Source organism: Camelina sativa, chromosome 4 (genome assembly GCF_030686135.1).
Source record: "Camelina sativa cultivar CO46 ecotype springtype chromosome 4, ASM3068613v1".
Classification (NCBI taxonomy): Eukaryota; Viridiplantae; Streptophyta; class Magnoliopsida; order Brassicales; family Brassicaceae; genus Camelina; species Camelina sativa.
Genome location: NC_141883.1, coordinates 7,339,300 through 7,358,103, shown reverse-complemented (window position 1 = coordinate 7,358,103; position 18,804 = coordinate 7,339,300). Strand labels below are relative to the sequence as shown.

The 18,804-nt window shown below is 32.5% G+C and overlaps 3 protein-coding genes and 1 pseudogene across 4 annotated transcripts; 1 reads left to right on the top strand and 3 right to left on the bottom strand.

Annotated features, from left to right (window-relative positions):
- Window positions 1-859: 859 nt before the first annotated feature.
- On the top strand, window positions 860-2,433 carry LOC104783655 (putative F-box protein At3g28280 pseudogene; annotated as a pseudogene). The gene has a single exon (XR_015596122.1). The product of XR_015596122.1 is annotated as a putative F-box protein At3g28280 pseudogene (transcript).
- Window positions 2,434-6,944: 4,511 nt separating this feature from the next.
- On the bottom strand, window positions 6,945-7,478 carry LOC147945547 (uncharacterized). Its single transcript, XM_087509295.1, has one exon. The coding sequence runs from the start codon at window positions 7,476-7,478 to the stop codon at window positions 6,945-6,947; it is 534 nt and encodes a 177-aa protein (XP_087365421.1).
- A 3-nt stretch (window positions 7,479-7,481) lies between these two features.
- On the bottom strand, window positions 7,482-7,982 carry LOC147945546 (uncharacterized). The gene has a single exon (XM_087509294.1). It carries the CDS (start codon window positions 7,980-7,982, stop codon window positions 7,482-7,484), a length of 501 nt encoding a protein of 166 aa, XP_087365420.1.
- A 7,745-nt stretch (window positions 7,983-15,727) lies between these two features.
- On the bottom strand, window positions 15,728-17,153 carry LOC104780061 (peroxidase 31). The gene has a single exon (XM_010504518.3). It carries the CDS (start codon window positions 16,853-16,855, stop codon window positions 15,896-15,898), a length of 960 nt encoding a protein of 319 aa, XP_010502820.1. The 5' UTR covers window positions 16,856-17,153; the 3' UTR covers window positions 15,728-15,895.
- Between the last annotated feature and the right edge of the window lie 1,651 nt (window positions 17,154-18,804).

The following is an 18,804-nucleotide window of genomic DNA, read 5'->3' as shown; positions in this document are numbered from 1 at the left end:
AACTTATGTTCCCTGAATTTTTTCGCCGCAACTAAATTAGTAAAAAACCATGCTAACAAAGTTGCCGAGAAAAAACTTTGTTGCTTCTTAGCTGGCACAAGACACTTCCACAGACCAGACATTTTTGGACAGTCACGTAAGATATAAATGATCGTTTCCTCCCCTCCTTTGCAAATCTCACATACCAGTGATTCACATAAGTGGCGATGGTATCTCTCAGCAAGTTTCAAATATTCTTTTGATATAGTTTTTATGTTTGGTGTTTATTATGTGTATACATATATGTATGTTACAGTATGTATATAAACATATGTTTCTAAAACGTTTCTATTTATTAATTTTAGAAAAAATTGTTTCTCGTTTCCAAAATATTTCGTTTCTGTGTATTCGTTTCTGTTTCCATGCAACCTAGACAGGACCGACGATAGCATGGTGCAAGATGTGCATTTTTCACTGGACCATGTTTAATTAGTATAAAAAATAATATATTCTAAGGCCCAAAAAAATTTACAAATTTTTTTTCTATGTAATTAAAGCCTATTTTTTGAAAATTGAACAGGAACTACAACAATTTCTACACCGGCACTGAACCTAGGTTTGCTTCACTTCACCTATGAGACATGTAATTTCATATTTTCTACAACCATCATCATTAAACTAAACCAAATCTAACAAAATCTACGACTTCGATAACTATCGAAGAGACTCGTGGAGGGAAAAAAAAAAAAGAATGAATTAAGAGACTTCTTGGGCTATATTTGTTTTAGCCCAATCTAAAAACTAATTAACTTATCTTGACCCAAGAACCTGATTCGTTCTTCTATAAAAGAGTAGAACCCTAATCCGAACACACGCACATACGAAAAAAAAAAAGAAAAAAAAAGCCTAACCCTAACAAAAATGAATCCCTTGACAGAAGATCTATGGGAAATAATACTAGCACGATTACCAATAAAGGTGATCAAATCTTCAAAATTGGTTTGCAAGCAATGGAAATCGATCGTGGAGTCTCCATATTTCCGTGACCTGTTCTTGTCTCTTCACAAAAACTCGCATTGTTCTTCATGGTCGCTCATGTTTAGTTGTTCAACGAGAGAAATCGTGGCTCATTACGGATGTGATACTTGGGGTCTTCCACGTTCTCTAGGCTTCTACATCTCTTCTTTCCTAACTAACAAGTTCAAGACTCAAAACGGCAGGTACAAAGCATGGGTTTACACGGACGACGTTGGGTTGATTTTGATCAGTGAAAACTATTTCTGCGCCAAGAACCGATCCTTGTACGTAGCTAATCCTATTTCACAGGAATGCGTACGAATCCCTTCTCATGCTCATCTCAACGAATATTCACGGCCCTTGGGGATGGCCACACAAACTAAGAACGGCATCTTCTTGGGTTACAAAATTGTTGTGGTCGACTTCCCAGCTAAACCTTATAGTTTGTCGATATTTTCGTCTGAGACAGGCTTGTGGAGTCACAAAACGGTCCATGAACATTTCCCTTGGCGCTATAATACGGCCATCAGCTTGCATGAAAACATTCACTGGCTCGCTGGCATCAGTGACCAGGAAGAAGGTGTTGTAACCATGGATCTTTACGCCACAGGTTCAATTCAATGCCGTGTTACGCCTTTCCCTGATTCAGGAAAACATCCAAGATTCATTAGATCTCTCTCAACTTGTCAAGGATCTCTCATGTATATGAACATAGTCTCTGTTTCCAAAGTTGATGGAAGTGTAGTAGAGGATAAGCTATGTGTATGGAGGCTAACGAGCGGAGAATGGCAACTAGTATCTGAAATCACCCCTACTTTTATTGAGACCGGTTTCGAGTATTTCCCGTTGGGAATAAATCCTTTTGATGATAAGAAAGTATACTTTTGGAGCAACAAGGACAAAAACAGGTTGTTATCTATTAACTTATGCAATGGGAGGTTTGTGATCCACAGTGAGTTGGAACATAGCGGAGATGGTTGCACTCTGAGTTCCGTTGAATGCAAGAGAGCTTTGCCACACACCATCGAAGGATCACACTTTCCCTTGTACTTTTTGCCACGATGGCTGCATCGGATTCCAGTGAGAAGTGTTCTCAAAGAAAGCATCACCACCAGTCTCTTTCCTTCAAACTTCAAACAGCTCCAGAACAATCTCAACCGCAAAACTCACTGGGCAGCTCCAAAAAAAGTTACAAGTTTAAGAGTGAGAACTGAAAAAAAGATGTCAAAATTTAAACAAAGATGAATGAATGGATGACGAGGTAGTCCACCACTTGAAAACTCTGCTTTAGTTTTATGTTAATTGATATCATGAATTTCATATATATCTGCTTCTACCTTTTCCTGCTTTTTGTTGAGTTCTCTAAGGTGGTCTACCTCTCTCTTGTATAAATAAATTTTTCTCAGACTCCTCTCGTTCAGCTAATTCTCTCTCTAATGACTTTGCCTATATAAGACACCACATCTTACATGCCAGACTTGAGTGTGTGTTTCAGCTGGACGTCATATCTAACAGGTAGCGAGTTCAAGATTAAGATTGCTTCAACATTAATCTCAATACCAAGTTCAGCTGCAAGAAATCATATATATCACTAATGTTCTTATCAGCTGTTCTTTTAGTTTCAACCATCCTGATAGTTTAGCAATGAGGCTTCCATGTACACATGATTCAAAGTAGCGGTAAAATACAAAGACAGAAAAAGTGTCCGGATGATTAAAATATTACTCTTATCAATAATCAATATAAGATAGTTTGATTTAAGATAACAAGAGTTTTTGAAATTTCTAAACCTCCAACTTTTCAGAAAAAAAAACAAAAAAACAAAAAAACAAAAAAACATGCATCAACGTTTTACGAACTAGGAAGAAAAAAAAAAATCTCTACCAATATTGTAATTGTTGTGAATTATAACTAGAATACACTTATGTGTTTTGTAATACTTTGTAAAGAGAACAAGAAATGAAAGAGAGAAGCAGCCACGAGAGAGAGTGGAAACACTTTCTTTGATCAAAGACAACTTCTATATATTAATCTTCTTACAACAACTCCTTATTTATAGTGAGAACTAAAAAACATGAGTCACACACTTATACACTTGGTAATGACAAGTGTTGAGTTAGTGTAATACTACATGAACAAGTGTCATGACATGTGTCTTGTGATGGATTAATCACAATTATATTTCATAATACTCCTCCTTTATTATCCATCACCATTGACGAGTTACGTACTACCTCATTAAAAACTTTGTCACGGAAAAACCCATTGATATAAAAACCATGACAAGGGAAAAAGAGCATAGTAACGTAATCTCCCCCTCGAAAAGATATGTATAATCTTTCTTCACAAATCTCGTAGACGACGCATTCCAATACTGTAAATATGCTTTCTGAATGTGGTAGTCGGAAACGCCTTTGTGAATAGATCTGCTGCATTGTCACTTGAGCGGATATGTTGAATATCAACTTCTTTCTTTTGCTCAAGTTCTTGAGTGTAGGAGAAAAATCTTGGAGGTATATGCTTTATTCTGTCGCTTTTGATGTAACCTTATTTGATTAGGGCGACACAAGCAGCATTGTCTTCAAATAATGTTGTTGGCTCTTTGCTGATGAATATTCCACTCGATTCTTGTATATGGTTAGTCATTGATCTGAGCCATACACATTCCCTCGATGCTTCATGAAGAGAAATTATTTCTGCATGATTTGAAGAAGTGGCGACCAAAGTCTGTCTCTGTGAGCGCCATGAGATTGCAGTTCCTCCAATTGTGAAAACATATCCAGTTTGGGATCGGGATTTATGTGGATCTGATAAATATCCTACATCTGCAAAACCAACAAGACCAACCGAAGAGTTTCTAGGATAGAATAATCCCAAGTCAATCGTACCTTGAAGATAACAAAGAATATGTTTTATCCCATTACAATGCTTGAGGGTAGGGGATGAGTTGTATCTTGCAAGTATATTTGTAGCGAATGCACTATCTGGTCTAGTGCAATTTGCAAGATACATGAGTCCACCAATAGCACTCATATAAGGTACTTCGGGACCAAGTATTTTCTCGTTATTTTCACAAGGTCTGAATGGATCACTATTGACATTCAGAGATCTACAGACCATTGGAGTACTCAAAAGAGTCGCTTTGTCCATATTAAAGCGCTTTAAAATCTTTTTCGTATAATCTGATTGATGCACAAATATTCCATCTTGGAAATGTTCTATTTGGAGCCCAAGACAAAATTTAGTCTTTCCAAGATCTTTCATTTCGAAATCTTCTTTCATATGAGTTCTTGCATCATCAATCTTCTTTTGAGTTCCAATTATATTTAGATCATCAACATATACAGAAATGATCACAAATCCCGATGGAGATTTCTTTATAAAGACGCATGGCATATTTCATTATTAACATATCCTTTCTTCAATAAGTATTCGCTTAAGCGATTATACCACATACACCCGGATTGTTTTAATCCGTAAAGTGATCGTTGTAATTTGATCGCACAAATTTCATTAGACTTAGAGTCTAATGCCTCAGGATTCTTAAATCCTTCTGGGATTTTCATGTATATATCATTATCCAATGATCCATATAAATATGCTGTCACTACATCCATAAAGTACATTTCTAAATTCTTAGAAGTTGTTAGACTCATTAAGTACCTGAATGTAATTGCATCCATGACTGGAGAATATGTTTCTTCATAATCAACTCCAGGTCTTTGAGAAAAACCTTGTGCAACAAGTTGGGCTTTATATCATGTGATTTCATCTTTCTCATTTCTTTTTCGCACAAATACCCACTTGCAACCAACAGGTTTTACATCTTTAGATGCAGTGACAAGAGGTCTAAAGACATTTCTTTTATTGAGGGAGAGAAACTCAAGTTGCATAGCCTTTTTCCATTTCTTCCAATCAGGCCTATGTTGGCATTCTGATACGGACCTTGGATCTGGATCGTCTTTTTCATGATCAATCTCTTTAGATACATAAAAAGAGAATATTCCATTATCATCATGAATTTCATCTCTATACCATAACATTCCATTTTGGGCATAATTAATAGAATCATCATATTTTTCTGTATCATCCTAAGGACTTTTCTCTTTATTTGGTTCTTCTTGAACCTCTTCATCTCCCATTTTCTTTTTCTTTCGGGGATTTTTATCTTTAGAGCCCATTGGCCTCCCCCATTTCAGTTGAACCTTAGGTTCATTAGCTTTGCTTCCATCAAGTTCCTCTCTAGGAATTTCAACTCTTAATGGTGCATTTGCAGCGGGGATATATGACTTTGTCACCCTTTTTGGATCTATGAACGCATTTGGTAATTGATTTGCCAAATTTTGTAAATATACAATTTTCTGAACTTCCAGTTCACGCTGATTTGTAGGGGGATCAAGATATATCAAAGATGGTGTATACCATGTAATATATTTTGGTACTTGTTTAATTCCTTCCCCTAACGCTGGAAATTCATCTTCATTAAAATGGCAATCGGCAAAACGTACCGTAAACATATCACCAGTTTGCGGTTCAAGATATCGAATTATACTCGGTGATGCATAACCGACATATATACCCAATCTCCTTTGTGGTCCCATTTTTGGTCTTTGCGGTGGGGCTATAGGAACATAAACCGCACATCCAAAAATACGGAGATAGGATATGTTTGGCTCTTGGCCAGATGCTAATTGTAAAAGGGAATAGTTATTGTATGCGCTTGGTCGTATTTGGACCAATGCCGCAGCATGCAATATAGCATGACCCATATAGAAATTGGGAGCTTTGTTCTCAATATTAACGGTCTGGCAATGAGTTGTAGCCGTTTAATCAAAGATTCAGCCATGCCATTTTGTGTATGAACATGAGGAACCGGATGCTCCACATCGATTCCTATTGACATACAATAGTCATTGAAAGCTTGTGAAGTGAATTCACCAGCGTTATCAAGCCTGACTTTCTTTATGGCATAATCAGGGAATTGAACTTTCAACCTGATTATTTGGGCAATGAATTTTGTGAAGGCCGTGTTTCGTGTTGTCAATAGACACACATTTGACCATCTACTAGATGCGTCAATCATTACCATAAAATAACGAAACGGCCCACATGAAGGGTGGATAGGTCCACATATATCACCATGTATTCTCTCTAAGAAAAATGGTGATTCATTCCCAATTTTGGTTGGCGATGGCCGAATTATGAGTTTTCCTTGAGAACATGCATCACATGAAAACTCATCAGATCTAAAAATCTTTTGGTTCTTTAATGGATGGCCATTAGAATTTTGCACAATTTTTCGCATCATGACTGAACCAGGATGTCCAAGTCTTTCATGTCATATCTTAAATGTACTAGTAAACTTAGAGTTTACTGTAACATAAGATGCAAAATTATTTATTCTTGTGCAATACAATCCAGAGGATAACATTGGCAATTCTTCCAATATATGTTTCCCCTCAGATGTTATGCAAAGATAATGCCATTCTTATTTAGAGTCTCTATATGATATCCATTTCTTCGGATATCTCTGAAACTAATCAATTTTCTATGAGACTTAGGGCAATATAATGCATCAATTTCAAATTTTGTTCCCTTTGACATTGAAAAATTGGCTTTTCCAGAGCCTATAATAATCTTTGCATTACCACATAAAGTGCTCACGCTTCTAGCGGAGTCTTCTATTTTGAGAGAGGAGAAATATTTTTTCTCTTTAAGTATTGAGTGTGTTGTAGCACTGTCTGCTAGACACATATCTCCATCCTCAATCTCAAAACTTGACATTTTTCTGAGATAAAATATTAATAAAATAAACATTAATGAAATAACAAAAAGGCTTACAAAAAAAAACTTATTATATATTACAATAAAACTATTATCCAAAAAGACATTTTATAAACATAAAGTACATATCAAACTATGACAAAGCATATTATGGCATATCGGCCTTATTCGCATGATTTTCGGTTTTCATTATCAACGAGAAAATCTGCTATATTAAGATGGGGTTCATCGTTTAGGCCATGGAAAGAAGGTCCAACTTTATCATAGATGAGGTTGGTCTTAACATCCCTTTCTTTTGCCTTTTGGGATGCTTGGTACAGATTGGCCAAATGTTTTGGAATACGACAGGTCTGATACCAATTTCCTTTCACGCCGCATCTGTAACAAGTACTTTCACCTTGTTTCTTTATAACGTGACCAACATTATTGATTTGAAGATGCTTGTTGGTTTTTCTTGCGTTGAAGTCATTAGGAGAGAAACCTCTTCCTTTTCCTCGTCCACGACCTTCTCCACGACCTCCTCCACGACCATGACCACGGCCTCGACCGCATCCGCGTCCACATCCTCGTCCTTGCCAATTATTATAGCTGGATGTAGCAACATTCACTTCTGAAAGTGGAGCTGATCCAGTTGGACGGGTTTGATGATTTATCATCACGAGCTCATTAGTTTGTTTAGCAACATGGAGAACTTGCATTAATTAAGAATATCGAGTATACCCTCTTTCTCGATATTGTTGCTGCAGAAGTACATTTGAAGGATGGAAAGTTTGGAATGTTTTCTCGATCATATCATAATCGGAAACTTCTACTCCGAAGAGAGCCATCCTTGAAGTGATTCCGAACAAAGCGGAATTGTACTCACTTACACTTTTGTAATCCTGAAACCTTAGGTTTAGCCATTCATGTTTGGCTTTTGGTAAGATCACATACTTTTGGTGATAAAACCTATCCTTGAGCGCGATCCAGAGATCTGCAGGATTTTCTCTCGTGATGTATTCATTTTTTAAACCATCGTGGAGATGGTGACGCAAGAACATCATGGTTCTTGCTTTTTCTTCTTCTAACCCCATTTCTGACGGATCAAGGGTTTTGAGAAGCCCATTCCCTTTCAGATAGAATTTTACATCTAATCCCCATGTCATATAATTTTTCCTAGAGACATCAAGGGCGGCGAATTTAAGCTTTGCCAAGTTTGACATGATTACTATAAAAATAGTATAACAATTTGTTAAATATAAAATTTTATGAAATAATTATATAAAATCTTGTTTTAGCAATAAATATAAACTATGAAAAAAATGATAAGCTATATAATATATTCATAAATAAAAACAATCATTTTAGGAGGCATAGCCTTCCATATGATTTAAAATATATAGATCTGAACATATGATCAAGGAGGCAGAGCCTACCATAATGATCAAGAATGTAGATCTAAATGATCAAGGAGGCAGAGTCTACCATTATGATCAAGAAGTATATATATATATATATATAATCTTTTACTCTATAAGTAATACATATAGTAATGTGCATACAAACTAATTAAATTAAATTAAATTTAAACAAATTTAACATAACTTAAATCTTATCTCAAACTTATGACGGATCGCAAATTGCTTATGCTTAAACTTGTAACGGATCGAGAGTCGTTCGTGCTGATAACGTGTTGTGAATTATAACTAGAATATACTTATATGTGTTTTGTAATACTTTGTAAAGAGAACAAGAAATGAGAGAGAGAGAGAAGCAGCCACGAGAGAGAGAGTGGAAACACTTTCTTTGATCAAAGACAACTTCTATATATTACTCTTCTTACAACAACTCCTTATTTATAGTGAGAAACAAAAGACATGAGTCACACACTTATATACTTGGTAATGACAAGTGTTGAGTTAGTGTAATACTACATGAACAAGTGTCATGACATGTGTCTTGTGATGGATTAATCACAATTATATTTCATAATAGTGATTTAGTTTTTTATTTTAGTTTTGATTTTGCATCTGGTGCAAAAATCTTGGACTTGTATTTGGGCCGAGATGTAGAAGGCATAGCTGGACTTGTTTTTGTGACTACTACTTAGTGTAGACTGAATTCCTAAGTCATCTAATTTTTGAAATTTATAATAAACTTACGCACGGGTTTTGTTTAATTTTTAAACAGTATATTATATATAATTGTACAATCTTATTATATAAACCTTAATTCTCAAAGTTAGTAACTCACCAGATCGTGACACGTGTCAATTTAAGTTAAAAAGTCACCAGATCGTGACACATGTCAATTTTAACTATTAAATATCAATTCAGATCGTGACACGTGTTAGTTTTAACGATCAGAGATCAAAGTTAAAAACTCACCAGATCGTGACACATATCAATTTTAAAGATTAAATATTAAAGTTAGTAACTCATCAGATCGTGACATATGTCAATTTTAACGGTCAGAAATCACAATTTTCAAGCTAGGTAAAACGAAAAATACGATAATTGTAATCTTATTATATTAAAAAAAAATTGTTCATCCTAAAAAGAAAATAATTTTTAATACACCCCTCTATATCTTATTATATAAAATATGGTTTCAATAGTTACTAATTCATAAGATCGCGACATGTGTCAAAATCTTATTATTTTGTAGATTATTAAAATAATAATTATAAATTGTATTAATTATAAAATTTTGTAATTTTAAAGAAAAATCAATCGTCCTAAAAATTTTACAATAATTAAACTTATACAAAACAATCCTATGTTATATTTAATTCCTTGGCCTAATCTTAAAAGAAAAAAATTTAAGTATAAAGATATGTATTCTCTCAGATCTTTGTCATATATATAGAGAGGAAGACGTCTTTCCAATGTATCAAACTCGATTAGAATTTTCAAACATGAGCACTACAGATGGAAACCAAAACTGTGGAAATAACGAAAAGTCAGCCAAGAAAAAGAATAGAACCATTATGAATAATGATCAGATTGATGATAAGATTGTTATGAGGGAGAAGACTCTTACCTATGAACCTCATATGCGACTGAAACCCATCAAATTTAACCACATATATCTTGCAAGCGAATCTAACAGATATCTTACGCTCATTACATTATATGTGTTTTCTCAATTATATTTTGACATGTATAAACAAAAAAAAAATCCATTAAGCATGTATATTATTATTAATCAAGATATAGTGAATAATAAAATCTTTAAAAAATAACATCAGTTATGTCAAAAGAATAATTATTTTTGAAATATAATAGGAACAACTAATTAAGAAAATAACATTATATCTACATAAAATTTACATGTTTATATCAAATGCTTTAAAATTTGACACTTTTTCTGATATAATTTTGCCGATCTATTTTGGGTCTTTGATTCGTGCGGGTTCTTCAATGGAAGCTATCAGATGCAATGAAATGAAATCAAAGTATATAAAGCCCGCTAAATTAATCGAGGATAGAGCCACTGATGGAGGTTCCAAAAGTAATTCTACAGTTAGTAGTGTTATAAGTTTTAAAGATTAGTCGGTGGTTGATGTATTTGGTAGCGATTTTGTAATTTGGGAATTTGGAACGATAAACCGTTTTAAAATTGGTTTCAAACCTGATTTATGTGGGTTTCTATCAAATTTGGTTCGTAAACCGTTTAAATCCAGGTATATAGAGAAATATATGAGAACTTTTGATTTGGATAGAAATAGTTTGAGAACTTTCGATTCGTGAATATTTGAGATGAGGTCATAGTTCTAAGTAGTTTTGGTACAATGCAATACTTCTGAGGAGTAAATAAGACATCGATCCTTAATGTGATTATGACATATATCATGTTTTGGATTGTTTATAAAGTTTCTATTTTGCATGTTTGAATTATCTAAAGCTTTATATACCATCATGATTATAATATTCAAATTTTTATTTTTATTTTTTGATATTAACTTTCTTTCAATTTTTCAACTTTAATTGGATTGGTCATAAAATCATTGTAATATAGTAGATAATTTTCAACAGTTGTTTATCCAAAATATCTTTGGAGTAAAAAAAAATTAATGGTTAAAGAAATTATGTTGCAATACAGTTTTAGTAATTATAAGAACTATAATTATGCCAAGCAATATAAAATTTGTTTAATTTGTTTAAAAGACATTTTATAGGTGGTGATAAAGAACATATTTTAACAATAAAATATTTTAGGATTTAAGAGTATATTTTTAATGGTGAAACATACAATAAAATTGTATGTGGCTACTACATTATATGTTGCTTTGATGATTCTTTTGCATGTAAAATATTTTGTAATAAGTTGTGAAACGTTTTTGAAATTTGACAGTAATAATATTTTTAATGATGAGTATTTGGCAAAAGTTTTGGTGGGGATATAATTTAACTTTAGATTATTGTAATAATTGTTATAATATATTAAAAATATAAATAAGTATATGAAGGTAAATACAAATCTGATTTTGGTGGGGTATACTTTAGCTTTAGATTATTGTAATAATTGTTATAATATATAAATAAGTGTATGAAAGTAAGTACAAATATGATTTTTTCTCTAACTAAAATTATTTATATATTTACTTCAGAAAATAAAAATTTCTTTTATATTTAAAAAAAATTGTTTAGGATTTAAGATTTATTCTCTTCAACAATTTCAATACCCGCACATCGTGCAGGCCCTTATCTAGTATAGATATATATGTATATGTTTATTAGAGGTCATCCATTTTCATATTTTTAGTAATATGTGCACTGTTTATGTATGCTTATTTTTAAAATACATATTCGTTACTATTACTATTAATATATTATCAGTTAATTTTTATCATAATTATTGAATAATATATTTCTAAAATTATTATTAACCTAACATTCATGAAATCCAAACTTTTGTATCACTTATTTTATTTTGTATTATAAAAATAAAACATCTTAAGGACGAGTTAAAACCAAATTAAAATAACTATATAGAAACCTAACTTTATGCATACACTTATAAAAAAAAAACTAAATTCATTTCTCAATTCTTGGTTTCTTCCATTGATCATCAATTGGTTCTTGACGTTCGTTACGGATTTCGCGTTTGGTTCCATAATTGACATCGTCGGAACCTGTCTAAACACATAAAGACAAACCTTTAATATGTTAAGTGATATAATATTTTGTATTTAACACACATAACACATTGTAATATATATGATATTTACCTTTATTTGGTTTATAATCTCTGAGAACGTAAAAGTTTGATATGATGCATCAAAATCAAGCTTTTTAATTTGAATCTCTAACAAATAAGTATTTCCAACAATTGAATGCACACATGTGAAAACGTTTTCTAATTCTTTTCCGTCCAAATTACTTTGTATCTATATGAACAACATAATAACAGTTAATTGAATTTCAAGTCTAAATATATTAATTCATACAATAAAACAATTTTTTATAATTTGTAGCTCTTACGATTTCTGCAGTTGTTCCGGTGATTTTTCTGCATCTTTATCAAATATAACAAATATCTTGTAATAAATTATATTTGTATCTAATGCAATAGGGCCAAAAAAGACTTCATCTTGTAGGTCTTTAAGGAGCTCTTCCAATTTCATTTTAAATACACGACATTCAATATCAGGTTTGTCATTTGCATTCTCATTTTCCGCCTTTTTTACATGTTCATTTATTTCTTCCCATTTTGGATTTGTTGTTCTAGTAGTGAAAAGGTCCGGATTTCCATACTGTCTACATATTACCATTACATCTCGATAATTCTCTATCATGTATCGCGGTCCGCCTGTGAACGAAGATGGTAAAATTATTTATTGGCCTAGTTTTTTTGAATCTCAATCCCCTTGTTCAACTGCATCACATACATTATTGTACAAATCTACTCTAAGTTTTTTTTTATGGTTATACAAATAAAAGTTCATACGTTCTTGCTCAATAGCATTTTATGCATCAACCACATATTGATGGAAAAGATGGCCTGAACAAATTATTGTTCCTGGAGATGTCAATCTTGAATGTATTTGGTATGCATAATACTCTCGCATTGTAACACATGATCTCTTCTCTTCGTAGTATATTCTTCTCTAAATGGAAATGTTCTTTCCATATAAACTTATTTATGGAAACAATATAACCTTGTTCACCAACTTTTTATATCCATAAAAAGCTGATTTTTTGTGGTTTGTCCATTTTTTGATGCAATATTATAACTCTCTCACAATTTGGAATAGACAATAAGTCCAGCTATCTCGCCTCCTTCTGGAAGGTCAAATTGTCTACCACGTTCTTAATTTTTGATTAATCTGATTAAGTATTATTCAATTGTTTCGGATTCGTTTCTATCTCTAGAAATTCTGAACACTTTAGCTAACTTGTTGTATTCGTCAAGCATTTCAATCAATCCGCTGAGAATACTTTCATTCAGCTCATTATTTTTTTTCTTTTGGCAACTGCATTAAGACGATTTTGTAGTTCATGAGCGGTATCATATACGTATAGCTGCACAAAACACGGTAGATCTCCTTCGACTGGTAGTAGAGATCCAATTTTGTGGTAATTCTAGCCATGCATACGAACATTGAAAGGACCATTTCCTGAATTTAAATTGTAATTAATTTTTCCACCCAATGATGTAAAAGCAAACATGGAATTATATGCTTGTATATTGTTCTGAAACGATGTTGACTGTGATAATAAGTCATCTAAATAAATTGGAGGTTGTCGAGATGGTTGCAGCACAACTCGTCCTTGTTGACAATAAAGCAAAAATTTCAACTCTTTTCCACTTTGTTTAAGACTTTCAGATTTCCACACCAAAGCTTCACAATAGTTACATGTTACTTAGTCATTGTCTTCTCTTTTATTGTTTCCTGAATAAAGAACAATACACTTTTATAAAACAATATTATTGCATATTATTTTATGCAATTTTATTTAATTGTATAATTATTATAGTAAAGAATATTGAATTTCATAGGATATAATTATTACCACACTTGTTTGACATTTTATTTCGGAGATATCTTCATTTTTGGTTTAGAGTATTATTATCTTGATTGTTATCAATACATCCTCTAGTAGATGGATTGGCATAAAAAACTATCGTCAATTTTTCTTTTTTTTCCTGTAAGATTTCCTTCAAAAATATATGTGGTTAAATTTGATGGGTTTGAATGTTTGCTAGTTATAACTTCTTTTGGAAAATTTAAATATATATATATATATATATATATATATTGAATTTGTTACCATTTTCTTAGCCGCATAGTTGTAAGTTGGGATTTCTATATTTTTGTAAAGTAATATTAGTCAATGATGGAAAATATGTATGTGAAGCTGAATATGAGTTTTATACTTACGCATTAATTTAGTTTGTTGACCCATGTCTCTAATGTAGCTAGTTTCAGTCACATATGAGGTTAATCTCTAAGCGTCTTATCCGTCATAACAATATGATCATTAGTTCATAACAGTTTTATTCTTTTTGTTGGCTGACTTTTCTTTGTTTTTACAGTTTTGGTTTCCATCTCTAGAGTTCATGTTTGAAAATTCTAATTGAGTTGGATATATTAGAATGACCTCTTCTTCCCTCTGTATATATGACAAATATATTAGAGACTATTTCTCTTTATATAATAAGATTTGTTTTTCTTTTAGAATCAAGCCAAGAATTCAATATAACATAGGATTGTTTTGTATAAATATAATTATTGTACAAGTATTTTCTTTAGGAACTACATGTATCTTTATTGTAAGATTATTTTTATAATTTATTTTATGATTAGTAATTTTTTTTCTATCTTGATATTTTTAAAGATTCCTTTTTTAAAAATAAAAATTTATATAAAATTGACATTTGTTACGATGTTATGAGTTAGTAATTTTTTTAATTGACATGTGTATCTTATGAGTTAGTAACTTTTGAAACCATACTTTATATAATAAGATAATAAATTCAGACATAACAAAAAAGAAAAATGTATACTCCTCAGTCTTGAACACATTTCTTTTTTTTTATATTACGAAGAAGTTTCTGGCAAAAACCTTTTCAGAGCATGTGCATTGGTAGAACAAGTAAAAGTTTCTCAGACGTAGGCCCTGATTGGTAACGGCTGTAATTTATGGCTGTAAAGACTTTAACTTTAAAAATAAAAGTCATAAAAGTCTGATTGGCAAATTATTGACTGTTAAGTCTTTTATTTTTTAAAAATCTTAAAAGTCTTATGCCAATCATGGCCTTGGTGAAGATGGTGTCTTTTCCACGAGAGTGGCCCGCCTTTTCAACCTACCTAGAAGAGATCCAGAATGATAAGAGGAGTTTTCTTATTTTTTTTTTAATTTTAGTTTCTCGTCAAGCTAATACTAAAGCAGATAATTTGGCTCGTAAGATACGGGTCAAACCGCTCTTAAGTTTATTTGTAAACGATGTTCCTTCACATTGGCTGTTTTAAATTAATTAATAAAAGTTGTTGACAAAAAAAAGTAAAAGTTTCTCAAATATATTATTTTAATCTATTTCATATAAATTAATTTTTGTTTTAAATTAAAAATAAAAATAAAAGATAAATCAAAACCAATAAAATGATGTGTATGACATAAGTCTTTCACCAAGTTTCTCATGGCTTCTCATATGAAAATCTCTTCTCCGTCATCTCTCAACTTTTTATTATTTTTGTTTTTAATATTAACCAGAATTTGGGTGAGAAACCCCCAATGGACATGATCTCATACTAGAGTAAGAATAGAGTTGATCAACTTAAAACACTTCTCTTTTGGGTGACCATTAAATAACAACACCGATCTCAACTAACATATTAATTATCAATCAGCCACTAATGAATCATTACCAAACTCAAACTAACTACTACATCTGCTTTGTTTACTCTCACTGAACCGCGTGATCTTCACAAAGGTTATTAGTTTTTGTACCAAGAGCCATCTTTGATTAGAACAATCATTCATAAAGATTATATGTGTTTACATTACAGGAAGAAAAAAAAAACATGTGAGCAAATTACTCAGAAGATTCACAATCCCTCAAGTCTCACATTTTTTTTTGGTCCCAAATATAATCCGAAAAAAATAAAAATACAAAAATAAACATAAACTCAATTAATGGCATCGCACCTTCTTCGGATCTCTCCTCTTCGACCAGTCTTGACACCAAAAAGACTCAACTTCTGCATAGCTCTAGCAAAATCTTTGAAAAACCGATCTTGATCCTTAGCATAAAGATCAACAAAAGGTCGGGTTCTCGGGTCAGAATATAACCCATGATCCGATTCAAGTAACCCAAGACCCTTTGGTATATTCTGATAATACATATTATCAAACTTATTAGGAGTCATAATATCATTAAACACTGAAATAGTCGGATCTTTAGGGTAATTAGCACAAGCTTTCTTCAAAGCCACCGCGAATCTCGGGTTATACCCGGTGTTATTAAGACCCACCCGACCCGCAAACTCTTTACAATGTGAAAACCCAATTGAATGAGCACCACTCAGAGCAACCATTTCTTGAACACTGAAGCCTTTGGATTCAAACTGGTGAATGAGTTTAGAGATTGGCGAAGAAGGAAGAGGAAGAAGATCGTTTAAAAGAGAAGATTTAGAGGTTCTTGAATCACGACGGCCAAGGTAAACGTCGTAGTAAGGACCACCGACGGTTATTAAAAGGTCACGTGTCGCGACGGAGATGATGTCGGAACAAGAAACAGTGTTGGGACAAGCGAGTTCGAGAGCTGTTTTGGCTCGGACAATGACGTCGAAGCCGTCTCCGGGGAGCGAGAGGTTGATGGATGAGTCACGTTCAGCTGTGTTGAATGGCGTTGAGGAGATTAGGACTGAGGCGTCGCAGCCGTTAGGGAAACAGTCGTGGAAGAAGAGGCGGATCACGGCGGCTGCGGTGGTTGGTGTTGTGATCTGTTTGTTTGTGATTGTGTCTCGGACTATGTCGAGGAATCTTGGGCATGTTTTCGAGTAGAAGTTTGCGGTTAAGCGAGATTGAGCTGTGAAGAAGAAGAGGAAGAGGAGGAGGAGGAAGAGTGATTTGAGTGTTGAAGCCATTGTTGTAGCAGAAGAGAGAGAGAGAGAGAGAGGAAGATGAGGTTATAATGGAGAGAATGGGAGGGAGGGTGGAGGTGACGCGCCGATGTACGGTCCACACCAATCACGGGGATGTGTGTAAAGTCAAAACTTGGGGTGAAGGTGTGTGGAGGATTTGGTTTAACTTGCGTAACTTTTAACTTGGCAATAAAACAGTGTTGGTTTGTTTATTTGTTGTGGTTTGGAAAGCTGGAAGAGCTTTTGATTTCCAGTAAATAATTTTTATAGTTTTATTTTAATTTATTTTACAAAAGGATTTTCAAAATGGTTGAATAACTAGAAAATGAAAAACTCAAATTGATTATTTTCTATATCCAGTCTATGTTAGATTTGATTTAGCAGAAATTACCATTGTTTATAAATTCCAAAAGAGGTATATGTTTAACAAATTCTCTCTTTTTTTTTGGTAAGGTGGAGAACAAAAATTTTAGTCACATTCTCTTTAATTAAAGAGAAATTATGACAATGATGCGAAATGCTAAAAAATAAAAAATTGAAGGGGCATTTATAAAAATTGTTTAACATATCGTAATATCACGTAAAATGCTATGTTATTTTGAATATGTTAGTATGAGTTGATGATGATCATCTAACATGTTGTATACTTAAGAAAAAACTAAAAAGGAGAGAGAGGTCAATGTCATTATTTATGAGTAATGAAAGGTGGAGATTTCACATGATTGAGGTAAAAGATAACATAATAATAGGTTCGGAAAAGAAGTTACGAAAAACAGAAATTGCTAATGTGTAAGACAGTTACATTTATGAATTGATGATGCATGTGTTTTGTTCAATTATTCGTGTTGATAAATTAAATTATTAGAGAAAAATTGGCGAAACAGAGAAATTGACGGACATTACGTAGTTCACATGCAGCTAAACTATTTTCTTGTATGTGTTATCTGCTCTCTCATCCACGCGGAAAAGACAGTGAAGCAGCAATATCTACAAAGTCTCTCATGGATTTTATTCGATTACTTAATTTTTACGTGGCGATTCGGTAATACAGCATATATGATATGGATGGGTTTATTCTTTTATGGTTTAAATTTAAGTTTACAAGTATGTATGACACTTTGGAAAACCTCTTTCAAAACCCTTTTCCATCATCAAAATATTCAAAACCAAAGAGGAAGGTCTCACTTAGTTATAATCTAATAAAACAACCCTTTAACAAAAAACAAAAAAAAACAAAATCTAATAGTAATAATCAAGTGGCATACTATGTTGTCAAAAATAATAGTGGGACACGCATTACGTGTTTAATGTTCACAGAAAATTCAGAACTATTATAAGTTTTGGTACATAATAATAATACTCAATTAAGATAGTATTACTTTCGAGTTTTAAATCATTCGGGACAATTTGTGTTGTAAACCAAAAAAAGACGTTTTACTTAAAGTATTTTGCTTGATTATGTAATTTGTACCGTTAGTTGAAATAAAGAATATGATTACTTTACCAATGCAAAAATTATGATAACGGAATGGTCCCCTAAATCATACTTAAACAGCACTGAGTTCAAGAAACCTTGTTTGGGTTGTGTAATGGTAGTCCAAATATCTATGTGATGATTTTATATAATAATCACCGCATTAACATTTTTTAAATGTATTTGTGATTCTATAATTTTGTTTTAATGTCGGTGCTGAATGATAATAAATAGGTGTCTTGGGGTTTGGTTAACAATTGTTATTTTGTGTCTGTAATGCCCAAACGGAAGAAGAGATAACAGCAAAATACAACTGGAATGGTCCAAAATATCCTATGATATCGACAGTCAAGAAAATCCAAATATGTTTGTGTCTTTTCTTTTGTCCATCTAATTTATACAAATATATATATAAAAATGAGAAAATACACTTTGAAAATAACGAAATAATTTGTTTAAGCTAAATATTGAAGATATT